This window comes from Polypterus senegalus, chromosome 11, assembly GCF_016835505.1.
Source record: "Polypterus senegalus isolate Bchr_013 chromosome 11, ASM1683550v1, whole genome shotgun sequence".
Lineage (NCBI taxonomy): Eukaryota > Metazoa > Chordata > Cladistia > Polypteriformes > Polypteridae > Polypterus > Polypterus senegalus.
In genome coordinates this window covers 32,534,031-32,550,636 of record NC_053164.1, presented here as the reverse complement: position 1 = coordinate 32,550,636, position 16,606 = coordinate 32,534,031, and the positions used below count along the sequence as shown (strand labels likewise).

General features: G+C 37.8%; 1 protein-coding gene across 1 annotated transcript in view; it reads right to left on the bottom strand.

Moving 5' to 3' along the window:
• kat6a (K(lysine) acetyltransferase 6A) overlaps positions 1-16,606 on the bottom strand; it is a 144,315-nt gene that overhangs the window by 29,499 nt on the left and 98,210 nt on the right. The window contains 6 exon segments of the mRNA XM_039768292.1: positions 105-294; positions 380-611; positions 753-846; positions 1,260-1,421; positions 4,845-4,986; positions 5,971-6,086. Of these exon segments, the coding sequence (XP_039624226.1) occupies positions 105-294; positions 380-611; positions 753-846; positions 1,260-1,421; positions 4,845-4,986; positions 5,971-6,086 (936 nt within the window).

The following is a 16,606-nucleotide window of genomic DNA, read 5'->3' as shown; positions in this document are numbered from 1 at the left end:
ACACATCTGCATATGTCTAACAATAGAGGACTGCTAACATTTCCTACTTGAAGCACTGGTAGCAGATATTGACAAGCAAAACAATACTGTAATTTAGCTCTAACCTCTTTAACAAGTACTTCCTCCTCATCTTCCTCGTCCTCCTCCTCTTCCTCCTCCTCTGACACTATGGTGTTAGCAACAATTACAGGTGTCCAACGCAAGCAATCAGGATCCACTTCCATCTTGCGTGGGTTGTTTTGCAAACGTGTCATGTGTTCGTGGATCATCTTCTCCCTCCTCACAAGCACAAACCTATACGAACAGAAAGGTTTTATTAATTAGAAATAGCCATCAAAATGTCACACACACCACAATTGGGCAAAAAAAGAGCTGTTACCGGTCCTCACGATACTCCAACATGTGAAGCTGCCGTAATGTAGATGTGATATCCTGGGGGCATATACCAGTCAGCCTACTCAATTTTTTTATGCTTAACTGCTTGTCCCGGCAGTGAAAAAGGCACTCCAAAATGACACTTTTCCAGTACGCCATGTAGGAGAGGCGGCCCAGGTCAGAAAGTGGTTTTTCTGGTGAACCAGCCTGGCCTTCTCTTTTTGACAAAAGGTAGCCTACAAATAGAAGAGTTCCATAAATTTCATATCACCATTTAATGTCGCATACAAGGCAATTGTGAAATTGGGAGGGGAAGGTGCTGTTTTCTTTTCCTTTTTCCAGTCAGAAATATTCCGAGTTAGATGACCAATACTTACTAAAGTCAATAAGAAATCGGCCATAGCCCTTACGCTGGTACTGAGGAAGAATCATGATACAGGACACATTGTACTTCTGCTGGCAATGTTTCTCCTAAAAAGAGGGAGATTATATGAAAGCTTATAATATGTACATGAAGTATTGGAGTAAGTAAAGAACAGAAGCAACAAGTAGGATACACTCGCATGCTAACTAGTGGAGACACACCTAGAAAATTCTTTTTGTGCAAAGTAAAATATCGCTTAATGCACTCAGCTAAACAAACAGGGTACTAGATTTAATTTAGTAGGGGTAAGCAAAAGTATATTTATTGGCAGTTATTTCACAATATTGCAACTGATTCTATTATCTTATTCATCATAAAGATCAAAACAACAACATACAAAGGTGACACTAAAGAAACATTCTTAAATACTAATAAAGTATGAAAGTCAAAAACAGGATCAGTTATATACATTGACAAATGTTGGAAGATGAAGGGCACTCAGTAATCACTGATGACTCACCTTTGAGAAATACCCAACAAGGTGGCAACCCTTGGAGTCATTCTGTGTTAGTACATAGAAGAGAAAGGGCTCGACATCATAATAAAGTGTTTTATGGTCCAGGAAGAGCTTAGCTAGAAGGCAGAGGTTCTGACAATATATAGTACTGACATTTCCATCCACCTGCAAATGAGAAAGAAATGTAGCTGTTCTTAAATAAAGAAAAAAATAATGCAGTAAATAGTTAAAGGCTACACCAAAGAAATCCTCCTTCACTAGGGATGCAACAAACAAAAATATATTGATAATCGATTATTCAAGTAAATATAATTTCTCCAGCTGAATTAGTGTTGGAATGATTCACATTTGTAAATGTAGCACTCGGTTACACAGGTCATATCCTTCCCAACGTGGGCTGTAATGCAAGGCAAGCACATGTGTGTGTAAAGTAGGAACTGCCTAAATAGGTCTTACCTGGCTTATAAAAGTATACCACAAACCAATATTTTAATTCTTTTTTACTCTATTCCCCTTTTTACCAGTTAAAATAAGGCTGAAGGGCTAAAACAATGAAACACAGTCAGAATTAGCCACATGTTGCAATTTGGTTTATAGACCCTTTCTCATCAGCTCATACTGCTACTTCCATCATGGAACAAGTGAAAAAAAATGAGAGAGAAAAGAGCAAAAATGAAAGGAGAGAAATGAATTTTAACAGAAAACAGGTCAATGTATGAAATCCGTTCGAAATCCTACCTCCAAATGTTTAAACGCCAACCAGCTAAATAACCATTAAAATTGGAAAACAACTAACAGAGTTTTCCATTATGCTAGAGCAATTCCAAAGGTACAGTGAGGTCCATGTGACCTTTCAGGACTCGACAGAATACAAAACACATGCTGGAAATTAAACCAGACAATTCTGAGCACCAGTAATTTGACATTAAATTCAGAACTCCATATAAATGTCTACTTGTTTCCGATTCCTTATACGAAGCATTTACTAGATTACTCAGATTTAGCCAACCATAAGTGTATGTGCTTATAAAGAAAAGTCGAGTACCGAGGTGAAGTAGGTGAAAATGTAATATTTTGCAGGAGAATTTTTTTAATTTAGCTTTTCCTTTTTTACTGAATTCTTCCTCTGGCAAGGTTGCGTACACAGTCACACTTCAAGAGCAGTATTTTTGATTGGTGACTCTACACGTGCCGGTCATAAAATTAGAATAACATGACAAAGTTGATTTATTTCAGTAATTCCATTCAAAAAGTGAAACTTGTATATTAGATTCATTCATTACACACAGACTGATGTATTTCAAATGTTTATTTCTGTTAATTTTGATGATTATAACTGACAACTAATGAAAGTCCCAAATTCAGTATCTCGGAAAATTAGAATATCAATTAAGACTAATGCAAAAAAATGATTTTTAGAAATGTTGGCCAACTGAAAAGTATGAACATGAAAAGTATGAGCATGTACAGCACTCAATATTTAGTTGGGGCTCCTTTGGCCTGGATTACTGCACCAATGCGGTGTGGCATGGAGTGGATCAGTCTGTGGCACTGCTCAGGTGTTATGAGAGCCCATGTTGCTCTGATAGTGGCCTTCAGCTCTTCTGAATTGTTGGGTCTGGCATATTGCATCTTCCTCTTCACAATACCCCATAGATTTTCTATGGGGTTAAGGTCAGGCGAGTTTGCTGGCCAATCAAGAACAGGGATACCATGGTCCTTAAACCAGGTACTGGTAGTTTTGGCATTTTGTGCAGGTCCTGTTGGAAAATGAAATCTGCATCTCCATAAAGTTCGTCAGCAGCAGGAAGCATGAAGTGCTCTAAAACTTCCTGGTAGACGGCTGCGTTGACCTTGGACCTCAGAAAACACAATGGACCAACACCAGCAGATGACATGGCACCCCAAACCATCACTGACTGTGGAAACTTTACATTGGACCTCAAGCAACGTAGATTCTGTGCCTCTGCTCTCTTCCTCCAGACTCTGGGACCTTGATTTCCAAAGGAAATGCAAAATTTACTTTCATCAGAGAACATAACTTTGGACCACTCAGCAGCAGTTTTGTCTTTAGCCCAGACGAGACGCTTCTGACGCTGTCTCTTGTTCAAGAGTGGCTTGACACAAGGAATGCGACAGCTGAAACCCATGTCTTGCATACGTCTGTGCGTGGTGGTTCTTGAAGCACTGACTCCAGCTGCAGTCCACTCTTTGTGAATCTCCCCCACAGTTTTGAATGGGTTTTGTTTCACAATCCTCTCCAGGGTGCGGTTATCCCTATTGCTTGTACACTTTTTCTACCACATCTTGTCCTTCCCTTCGCCTCTCTATTGATGTGCTTGGACACAGAGCTCTGTGAACAGCCAGCCTCTTTAGCAATGACCTTTTGTGTCTTGCCCTCCTTGTGCAAGGTGTCAATGGTCGTCTTTTGGACAACTGTCAAGTCAGCAGTCTTCCCCATGATTGTGTAGCCTACAGAACTAGACTGAGAGACCATTTAAAGGCTTTTGCAGGTGTTTTGAGTTAATTAGCTGATTAGAGTGTGGCACCAGGTGTCTTCAATATTGAACCTTTTCACAATATTCTAATTTTCCGAGATACTGAATTTGGGACTTGTCATTAGCTATAATTGTCAGTTATAATCATCAAAATTAAAAGAAATAAACATTTGAAATACATCAGTCTGTGTGTAATGAATGAATCTAATACACAAGTTTCACTTTTTGAATGGAATTACTGAAATAAATCAACTTTGTCATGATATTCTAATTTTATGACCGGCACCTGTAATTTACACCAGTGAGAGTGGAGTGTCTGATGTTTGTGTCCAAGGACTCATTTGCAAAACTGGCAATTGATGTTAAAAAAAAAATGCCCCCCCCCTCAGGCCAATACTAAGTGTATGAAATCAACAGCAACCTTGCTTCTCTCCCAGCTCTGCTGTGACCATTAACAAGCAAAATTTAGGAGCGCTTTTTACCGAATTGGGTGAGAGCAGGACAAATTCTTTAAAAAGCAGGTGGCAGCAAGCATACAAAAATCACTGTGCAAATTTCACGTTGTAGGTTCATCTGAAAACGTGAATAAATTAACAGTTTTTTGTAGTCAACATTATCGATGTTGAATCATTGTTTCTGTATTTTCTTTTACATATGACTAAACAAATTAATGTTAATCAAAAGGTTAATTTAGATTCCGTATATGTTGTTTACATTGGTAACAGTGTGGTACTTCCTATGTGGGACTTTCTACTGGAGCTTTATACTATTCTTAGCTGTATTATGTGCATTCCACCAGGTTAAACTATTTTGTAACTAGGAAAAAAAAACTGAAAATGTCTGATTAACTTGTTAGTTCCATTATTGTCTTAAATATTAAGCCCCATGCTTTTCATACATATTAGGCTTAACTCAATTTCTAGGAAGAATCTATGATCAACGGTAACTCTGAATCCATCAAAGTTTCAGCAGCGTGGACATATTTTAAGAGCATTTTTACAGGCATATTATTCACACTAATATAATACAATGTAACATTATTTTAGCAGCAGAAATGTATTTGTGAAAAAAGTATGAAGGCTGCACTCACCTCAAACACAGAAATGTTTTCTTTTCGATAAATTTCATTGGCTGGTGGATGGTACCACCCACACTTTTTCATGTGCTGGTAGAGAATACTTCTGCTCTTCATGTACCTCAGACAGAACTCACATAAGTATAATTTCGGCAGCCTGACACACATTTATAAAAAAAAAAAAAAAAAATGGTCCTGAGTAAGACAACATTCTTTTGGTCTCATTTAATATATATACAATATTATTAATATATAAAAAAATATTTTCTGTTAAAGAAAAATAGTTAATTTAAAATACAATGGCCAAAGCAGGCAGGCAAATAAATACAACAAAACAAAAAATGCACAGCTTGATACTTCAAATGTTTCAACAGATATGGGGCTAAAATCACAGTTCAGCCGCTCTCTAAATAGTAATCCATAATGCAGTATGTCAACTAACTGCACTACAACAAAAGCTGGCAACTCCACCATGCACACAGCTCATCTTCTAGCTTGGGCAGAGAGCAACACAGATAACAGCAACAGAGCAAACAGGAAGTGAAAATGCATCTAGACATTATCAAGCCTTAAAATAAGTAAGCAAGTAAGTGATACATTAAACCACACACTGTTTTACTCAGTTCTGTTGCCAAATTTAATTAACTCTCACCATCCTGGAAACCAAGATTAAGTACTACATTTTACAAGTTTTTTTAAAGAGCATTTACAAACTATGTAACTCAGCATGATTTATGAATTAATAGAACAAACATGAGATTATTTCATTGTTAACTTAATATTCACTGGAAGTAGTGGACCAGTCTCTCTAATAGGAAATGACTTCTTTGGTAATTAAATGATATTATTTAACTCCACAATGCATTTAAAAAAAAAGTGGAATGTACTTTAAATGTACAGTTTAAGTAATTTAGTCATGAAACCAACTCCTTAGAACACACTACCACGGCCAATCCATCAGAAACAAAACACCCCCCACAAAACATTTAGTAAAATTTTAGCCACAACTATGCTCAACACTATGACAATAAATGTGATATTTCCCTCCATTTCAAAATATAGCTATCCTTTTTACATTTAAGAATTACATACAAATGATAACACATAAAATCCCACAGTGGAAAACTGAGCTATGCAGTACCTGCTGTACTCCTGGGGATACGGTGACGAATACCACGTGTGAATCTCATACTTCCCAAATTCAATGACTGATGGGCAACGCATTTGTGGATCCGGAGGTCCAGTAACACCAACTTTCTAAAAAAAACAAAGAAAAAATGGATATCCACATTTATAAGTCTGTTTTAGAGTGGTGTACTTAAAAACCATCCATTCAGACACATGAATATTAAGTATTAAGATGGCTTCGGTAGCTAGGTAAGTTAGGATGCGAGATATACATACATATATACACACACATATATATACATATATGTACAACATTTCTCAAGGTCATTGTGTGAGGTACAGGCAGCCGAGAGGGTTGGGTTGGGGGTTCCTTTGATAGGAGATCCCTTGTAGTTTTCAGTCAGCAATATGTCTTGGTCCGGTGCGCATCATGCTTTCGTTGTTCAAACGTTCTTCAAAAACAACAAATCCATCAGCACTACGCAATGCGCTTTCCAAACCTACTTCAGCATTCCTCCTAACGGTGATGTCCCAAATCAGAAAACAATTCTTCAGTGGGTGGCTAAATTCAGAAATATGGGTACAACATTGAACAGAAAATCTCCAGGCCGTTATCAGACTGTACGAACACCTAAAAATATACAAGCTGTAAGGACATAGATTTTGCTGTCTCCTAGATGTTCAGTGAGCAAACATGCTTCTACCTTAGGTATTTCCAACACGTCTTAGAGGAGAATTTTGCATGAGAACCTTAATTTCCATCCATACAAAAATGATGGTAGTGCAGGAACTCACTGAGAGAGACTGGGAGAGCCCTAAAGAGTTGTGAGCGAATATTCTGTAAACTGTTCATCGAGATGCCATTGTCATGTGCAGCAACGAGGCACATTTCTATTTGAATGGTTGCGTAAATAAGCAAACCTTTCGCTATTGGGCTGAAACCAACCCTCGTGAACTTCTTCAGAGACTCCTGCACAATGAGCGTGTCATAGTTTGGTGTGCCGTTGCAGAATTTGGCATTGTAGGTCCTTACTTTTTTGAGGAGGGGGGAGAGCAATGTTCATTGTCATTATGAACGTTACATTGAAATGCCAGAGAACTTTTTGTGGCCCCAGCTGGAAGAAATGGATGTGGTGGATGCTTGGTTTCAAGAAGATGGAGCAACAGCTCATACAGCACAGAGATCCATGCCTGTTTTGCAGGAGATGTTTCTGGGGAAGCCAATTTCCATGTGCAGCAATGTCTGGTGGTCTTCACATTCGCCTGATCTTGCTATGCATGATTTCTTCTTGTGGGGCTCTCTCAAGTTGAAGGTAAACACACGGACCTCAAAACCTTGAAGCCCTCAAGGACGCTGTTTGACACAAAATCGCCACTATTCCCCATGAAATGGCCAAACGAGTCATGTGAGTGTTCAGAAATCATCTCAAAGAGTGTATCGCTAATGATGGCCACCACCTTAAAGAAAACATTTTTAAAACACAGTGAAAAAAGATCTATTTTGTATAACCTTTCTTGTATAGTAATATAAAGAAACACACATACATATGGATCATTTTAAAAAGCCCCCCTTCTCAAAACTGATACATTTTTATACAGTAAAGAATAAAGAGTAGTTTCATGTTCCACTCTACAGTAGTATAAAAATCAATTGGTTATTACAATCTGTGACAAAGCCGATAACCACAGTCAAACCAAGACATGGAAAAAGCACCAAAATGCAGACCTAAAAGAAGGCAAGCTCAAAGATCTTGCCTGATTTACATGCAGAAAGATTTGCTTTGAAAAAGAAAACCTTAAAAGTATAGTGGCACACATCATCATAGTTATAAAGAAATGGACTATGATTCTGTAGACTGGCATACAAAAACTTTAATAAAAGACAAAACCAATTTTTCATAATGAAGACGGCTACCATCATAACAGAGTGAAGAATCACACATGTACAAAGAGGCATGCTATCATTTCAAATCAATACTCAACGCAGATTGCTACAGGTGTATACTAACCCAAGACAAAACACCTGTCAAGACACAAGCCCCACAACCTTTGATATCAACAAATTAACTTCAGGGTCCATTTAATGAATAAAAAAACATGGCAAATACCTGCTTTGCCTCTGTCTCTCCTAATGCCCACATGCCTCCTTCAAGGCGATCCACCAGCTGTATTCCCAAAGGAAACACAGCGGCTTGGCTCCAATACAGTTGTTTGCACATGACACAAGAGAAAGAGTGGAGACTGTGTGTTCAAAGCTGAGCAAACCACACCTGCTGCTGGGCCTCTCTCGCTCTCTCTTCGAGTCACTCTGAGAGAAAACATTTCCGTTCCTCCAGGTGCAACTTGGTGAGTGGCCCCATGCTGAAGCTATGAATGTTGACTGTCTTTATTCCTGCAGCTCAAATGTGGTTAAATTAACCCTGCTACTGAGGAGAGAGGCAGCGTGCCCCTCTCTGTGCAAGTTTCAGGCGGGGCTACATAGCTTGGGTTAGTCCTTGAAGTGTCACTAACACAGTAGCTGCTAAATTGTTGCTCCAAAACAGCGGACCTGTAAGCTTTCACAAAAATGGCATTACCCGTTATTTCAACTGGTGAACCCAGCAATATGACACAAGTTGCAATCTCACTGTAAACTATAAATCAATAGCATTAACTACTCAAATTTATTTAGGAGACTAACAAAGTCTCTTCCAAGGCAGCAAGGGGTTAATACTGCCACTGAATGGTTTCACATCTGAAAGGGATCACTAATTCCTACAGACTGGCAACAATGACAAAAGAGCAAGCAAGCCACAGCTTGTATACTGGGCCTCTCCAGCCATCAAACACACACAATAAAAATAATTTATGCTTATAACAACAATTGCATGGAGAAGAATGGCAAAGCACCTCCCCCATGGACAAGGGCAGTCTGCTCTCATCAACAGAGCATGGGAAGGTGGGGAGGGAGGCGGGGGTGAGTGCTCCCGAAGAACCGATACAGCCACATGAGCAGTCTGAAGAATATAATGTAGGCAGACTGGCTGGACAAAACGACTCAACCAATGATGCAATACATAACACACTCTGGGCTTAAACCAGAAAGACTTCATACTTAAGAACATTAGATTTCTACATAATTGGAATATCCTGAAATACTCAATACGCAAGCAGATGGGCAATTAACAAGACTAACTCTCCAAACACATCTAAGATTTTTACAGTACTTCAACATTGCACCTATGCACACCTAAAAACAACAACTCTTTATAAGAGTAAAAGCTAACAAATCTAACACAGACAAAAAATGCTGCCCGGAAAAACTATGTTGTTCAGTTCCAAGGGAAAAAGTTCAAACTCCCATTCCAACCAAGGGCTTTAAACAGGATATATAAATAAGCATTAATCACAGGATTTATAATTCATATAAAAATTGTCACATCTAAACAGATGTATTCACCGTGGAGGACCCATAGATCCTCAACTGTCATCGAATAAATGTAATAACTATGAGATGTTTAAAGAAAATACTTCCAAGATGCCTTGCTCCTCCACATTGTTTGCTTTTGCTTCTAAAGCATTTTGCAAATATTCAGATCATCAAGCAGTATTCACACTTCACTGCTCCAAAGTCTTCAGTAATAAGTCAAAATATTAAATATAAAAAAGACAACTTCTAATATCATCCAAAGATGGCTCTTGTTCTCACTTGCTAGACAAAAATAAAATGGTAAGAAAAAAAACTGATGGAGAACAAAATAGAAAAAGCCATTTTCTTACTCAAACCAAATACAAATCTAAGTGCACAAATCTACAAAAACGAGTATGCATTACGTTTAATAATATTTAACAATAACATACAATTGTGGCTATGAGCCTCGTTCAAGTAAACATTTAACTATTGGTGATTAGTGAATTAATGCAGTGATTGCTGTATCAATATTTTTTAAAGTCTACGTATTACACAGTGCATGTATATATCATAAAAAGATACCATGTTTAAAAACAGTATGACTGTGTGACATTCTGTGGTGGGATGGTGCCCTGCCCGGGATTTGTTCCTGCATTGTAACGCATTGTCCTGCATTTGTTCCTGTAATGGCTGGGATTGGCTCCAGCAGACCCCCGTGACCCTGTGTTAGGATATAGTGGGTTGGATAATGACTGACTGTGTGACCTTTACGATGTCCAGCAGGTGGTAAAGTAGCTCAACATACACAGAAAGTCATGGTCATCTCTCATCTGGTAGGAGGAGTGTGTACTGTCGTTTTTTTCAGGTGAAGAACCACCATTAACAAGACACACAATAAAAAGCTGAAACAACTCTAGTTTCCAGAACAGAAGCTCATGATCAATGTTTTCCGACAAGATGAAATAGGTCTTTCAACATGACTGAATGATTCCTCAAACAAGCAACTTCTTTCTTCTTTTTATAAGTACAAAAAATGCAAATATGCAGTGGACTTTTATTGCAAAAGTAACAAAACCTCTTAAAACTGCATTAAATGTAATATATGAAGAAAACTCTCCCAGTTTAACCATGTACCCATACATTCTAAGATTGTTCAGAGCAGCCATGTTAACTAAAGTGACTTGACCATCACTAGTGAGATCTAAATTTTATGTTCCTCTCATTTGTGGCTACTGACTTTTGATGAAATTACTAATGTTGAAAGCATTCAACAAGATGTGACGATGCGGGTTCAGCTCCAGGCTCCCATCTCCATTTTAGGAGCTCTTCAACACGACACCGTTGGTAATGTAACCAGATGAGCTGGATAGTGAGGCCACAACGAAACAAGGGGATGGTGCAAAAAGGTGCAAAGTGCTTTTACTTAAAAACAGCAAAACCAAAACAAAAGTGTTCATATCCAAAAAAGAACTTTTAAAATTTCTTGCTGCTATTGATGTTATTATCAAAGGAACAAAAAAACAAGCCGGTTCCATCAAGTCCAGCATTTGGCATTGTCAGCTACACATCCTAATAGGCTGTGCTGTGTTTAAATTCCGTTATTAAAAAATACCTGTAATAATGAATTACTTCTTCAATCCTGAGCACTTCGTTCTCACGGAATTTGACCTGTACTTATTCTCAAAAGAGAGAGAGAGAGAGGTTGGGAGCATGCACTGATATAGCGCATTGCCACACGGCAAACCACTTCAGGATCCAAGATTAGGACCAGAGTGCAGCCGTGTCCGTAGGTGACACCTCAACACCACACTAGTTTGAATGAAGTAGAACAGAGCAAGGTTTTTTTTTACAGTGGCTGGAGTTCTAACCCTGCCACCCAACCCCAAGTTTTTTCTGCAAGTTAGAGGACCTGCTTGCAGGGTATTATCAACAGCTGAAATAAATTACAAATTAAGTAGTCTACATTTCTTTTTTATTCAAAACATAAGAAATAACCAACATATTAATCCACTCAAAAGAAGACATGTTCCATATAGGTCAGTGATACTTAAAGTGTTTCAAATTAAGTATCAACTTTTTCAAAGTCAAATTCGGGCTACAAAATTGATTTATTTTACTAAGGGTATTTATGTGAAAATTCTAATGTTGCAGGAATTGTGTTTTAGTCCCCGATTTCAAAAACTGATCCATGAAAATGCCTTTGCCATGAGGATATAACAGCAGGCAGCATAACAGCACTAATGCAGCAAGAAAAGAGATGCTGGAAATTTATGAGTTTTTTATCAATGTCAATTCTTTAAACATTCACAATTATTGGTTTTATTCCCTATAAATTCTCTTATCAATTATTTGACTGTATAAAGTACATCACTTTTACTATGATCTAAAACATCAAAGTGTTAATGAAGACACGTATTTATTTAATTGTTATTCTACCACTCCCATTATTAAAATTAATACTTCATCTCTACAAACCATACTGTTTTTAAGTGTTTATTTTTTGTTTTCTTGGCCTTGTTAATTTTTATTTAAAAAAAAAGAACACCAAAATTCATACCTAGCTTTAAGACACATTGAATATTTTCAATTTTCAAACTTGTTTGCCTAATGCACAATCAATGTAGTACACTAGCGGTTTACGTGCTTAGGCAACAGGAGCACTGATAGTACACTCCAAATTGCCTGAAAATTACACAGGTGGTTATGCATTGCACAACTCATTTTAAAAGAACTATCACATTGTAAGTTCAGTTCAAAGTCGATAAGTATTCAAAAGCAATCACGAATAAAATATTAATTATCACATGACATTTACAATGTTCTTGATTTATTTGTATGGCATCAAAAATTGCTGTGTATTACAGAGATGAATGTTGTTGTAAATGACAAAAAGACCATCCCATAAAAACATACTTATTTAGGAATAAGGGCTTTAAGAGACAAGTCAGGAGTAAAAATACACATTGTTTTTCTTTTTGATGTACTAAAACAGTCATTCTGCTCCAGAATCAGTTCTGGTATACCTGATGCAGGTTAAACTAACAGAATCTGCAAACAAGAATAATGAAATTAATAAATATATATATATATATATATATATATATATATATATATATATATAATCCTTATAATTTGATACTATCCATATGTATGGTGTTCGCGTCAATACCTCGACTCAATCAATACAAGTTAGAACCATGCAATGGGACTCTGCCTCTGTAGTTAGAACATAATGTGGCAAACGCAGACGCAGTATTGCATGACTGGCTAAGAATGTTCAAATGCTTCAGTGACGCCGCTGGACGGCCGAGTATAGTAAGTCGGTGTTGGTTAGAGCAGATAACAGTAAGTTCGGCTGGTTTTTGGAACTTTGGTTTGGTGGGGCGTACTTTCCAGGACTAACATCGTCGACTGACTTAAACCGTTTGACAGCTCCGGAACCGTAAGTAATTTAGAACGTATCGCCATTTGCTTGGTACGTCAAAATCTGTCTTTGGGCAGTTCGGTTTTGGCATCCGTCCTTCTGACATCTATTGGCAAACTGAGTAATGACGGCTGGGTATTAACAACGGTCATTGCTTAAATTTTAGGCGACCTCAGATCTAAAATGACCATGCCAACATAATTATTACTCCAACTCTGATTAGAGTCGTAAAATATGGTTTGTTTTGTAAATTTGCCGGAAAAAATCAAATGAGGTGTGCCGAAGAGCTGAGTTCACGTCTCACAGCCCCGTTTTAAACAGGCAGCTCTTTATTACATCAGCCGAAAAGGTCTATTTTGAGCACAAATCAGTGCCATTATGATAAAATCATTTCAAGTACAGTGATCCCTCGCTATATCGCGCTTCGACTTTCGCAGCTTCACTCTATCGCAGATTTTAAATGTAAGCATATCTAAATATATATCACGGATTTTTCGCTGGTTCGTGGATTTCTGCGGACAATGGGTCTTTTAATTTATGGTACATGCTTCCTCAGTTTGTTTGCCCAGTTGAATTCATACAAGGGACACTACTGGCAGATGGCCGAGAAGCTACCCAATCAGAGCACGTATTACGTATTAAATAAAACTCCTCAATGATCTATACTAATAAAAGGCAAAGCCCTCACTGACTGACTCATTCATCACTAATTCTCCAACTTCCCGTGTAGGTAAAAGGCTGAAATTTGGCAGGCTCATTCCTTACAGCTTACTTACAAAATTTGGGCCGGTTTCATTTCGAAATTCTACGCGTAATGGTCATAAACTGGAACCTATTTTTCTCCATATACTGTAATGGACGTTAGCTCGATGTTCGTGGGGAGCGGAGCTGCGTGTGAACCTTGTGCATGTTTGGTAGCACATATCTGTGTGAGAAGCTCTTCTCAGTCATGAAGACTAACAAAACAGCACACAGGAGTCGCCTCACTGATGAGCACCTGCAGTCCATCCTGAGAATCTCCACAACCCAGAACCTCACACCAAACATAAACAAACCTGTTGCCAAAAAAAGATGCCAGGCGTCCAGCTCTGATGAAATGACATATGAGCAAAGACAACTGAATGATTTGATTTGTTATTGCTGAAAAGAACACATTTTATTTATATTTCCAGGTTTTGTTATTCAGCATGTTCATATTTGAATTTGTATAATTTTGACAGGATATATTTTTATGGAGAGCAAAATCTTTTGGGATATTTAAAATTTAAGTTTATTTTTTATATAAAATTACATAAGAGTAAAGAAATTTAAATGTTTGTTCTTTTAACGTTTACTTTATTTCTAACTTGTATAATTTAGACAGGATATATTTTTATGAAGAGCAAAATATTATAAGTTATTTAAGGTTTGAGTTGATTTATTTCGGAATAATATTCCTGTTTTTATTCATATTCTTGTTCAAAAAAGTTAAGTTTTAAAAGTTTACTTTTAGTGTGTTCAATAAATGTTTATCCTGTTTGGCCTGCGACCTAAAGTGTGTTTTGGAGTTTGACACCCCTGATTTAGTCGACACAAATATCTTTGGTTGGAATGTAAGGCGAATTTACTCTTTACATTTGTATGGTAAAGAAAAATGCATGCAGTGATGCCTACATTTAACTTACATTCCTACCAAAGATATTTCTGTCGACTAAATAAAAATTCCTTCTATTTAAAACTTAAATAAAACTTGAACAGATACGATAGTTCATAGTAACCACGCAGACTTGCACATAAGAGCGGGAGTCATACGTTTTAACAAACAGCGTATTGCACTGATACAAAATAGCCTGCCCATTTAATTATTTAGGAATGGATAAATAAATTAAGATTCTGTACAAATAATGTTTTTCATTTTTCTTCCTTGATGGATTCTGCCACCCCCAGTAACAGTTCCTCGCACCCAAAAGAGTGTATGTATGTGTGTATATATCTATATATATATAGAGGAAAAGAGAAAAAAAGTAATGAGACTGATTTTTTATTTACCAAAGTTTTTATTTTTTTCAAACATCAATGTTATCCCCTTCAAAATAGTTCCCTTGGGCAGCTACACACCGATGGAGACGTTGTCCTCACTGTTGGTACCAGCACTGGAAGTCTTCAACCGGTATGGTCTTCAGCATGTCCGTTACACTCTTTTGGATGTTTTCTAAAGTCCCAAAATGGCGTCCTTTGAGGACATTTTTGCAGTTTAGGAAAAAGGAAAAAGTCACACGGACTGAGGTCAGGTAAATAAGGGGGCTGGGGAACCACAGGAATGCCTTTTGAGGTCAAAAATTCTGTTATGGAGAGGGCAGTTTTTCGGCACCATTTTGGCACAGACCTTTCACATGTGCAAATGTTCAGTCAAAATTTAATGAACGGTAAATCTGTTCAAATTTAATTGTTCACTCAACATTCTTAATGTTAAACGAGGGTCTGATCTCACAAGAGTGTTCACACGTTCAATGTTTTCATTGGTTTTCAAAGTTGAAGTCCTCCCTGAACGGGGTTCATCTTCAACGTGTTTTCTGCCTTCCAAAAATGATTTGTGCCAGCGAAAAACTTGAGCTCGGGATAAAGAATCTTCCTCATAGGCCTATTTTAACTTTTCAAACGTCACACTTGCCGTTTAATGGCACAACATTGCTCCAAATTCCGCTGTTCCAAAAACACAACTTTGCTAATAGCAGTCACAAAAATCACGTAATTAACGGAAGGAGTTGAAACTCGCACTGAGCTATGGGAGGGTACTGATACACGTGCTCTATCAAGGACAACAGAGCAGCGTTGCCAGTCTCATTACTTTTCTGCCACACCTCGTTATATGTGTGTGTGTATATATATATATATAGATATGTATATGTGTATTTATATATATATATCTATATCTATATATATATATCTATATATCTATATCTATATCTATATCTATATATATATATATATATATATATATATATATATATATATATATATAAACTGCTCAAAAAATTAAAGGAACACTTTGAAAACACATCAGATCTCAATGGGAAAAAGAAATCCTCCTGGATATCTATACTGATATAGACTGGGTAATGTGTTAAGAACGAAAGGATGCCACATCGTTTGATTGAAATGAAAATGATCAACCTACAGAGCCCTGAATTCAAAGACGCCCCAAAAATCAGAGTGAAAAAATGTGGCAGGCTAGTCCATTTTGCCAAAATTTAATTGCAGCAACTCAAAATTGTACGCAGCACTTTGTATGGCCCCTGTGTTCTTGTATACATGCCTGACAACATCGGTGCATGCTTCTAATGAGATGACAGATGGTGTTGTGGGGGATCTCCTCCCAGATCTCGACCAGGGCATCACTGAGCTCCTGGACAGTCTGAGGTGCAACCTGGTGGCATTGGATGGAACAAAACAATGTCCCAGAGGTGTTCTATTGGATTTAGGTCAGGAAAGTGTGGTGGCCAGTCAATGGTATCTATTCCTTCATCCTCCAGGAACTGCCTGCATACTCTCACCACATGAGGCCAGGAATTGTCGTGCACCAGGAGCCACTGTACCAACATAGGGTCTGACAATGGGTCCAAGGATTTCATCTTGATACTTAATGGCAGCCAAGGTGCCTTTGTCAAGCCTGTAGCGGTCTGTGTGACCCTCCATGGAAATGCCTCCGCAGACAATCATTAACCCACCACCAAACTGCTCATGCTGAATGATGTTACAGGCAGCATAATGTTCTCCATGGCTTCTCCAGACCCCTTCACTTCTGTCACGTGCTCAGGGTGAACCTGCTCTCATCTGTAAAAAGCACAGGGCACC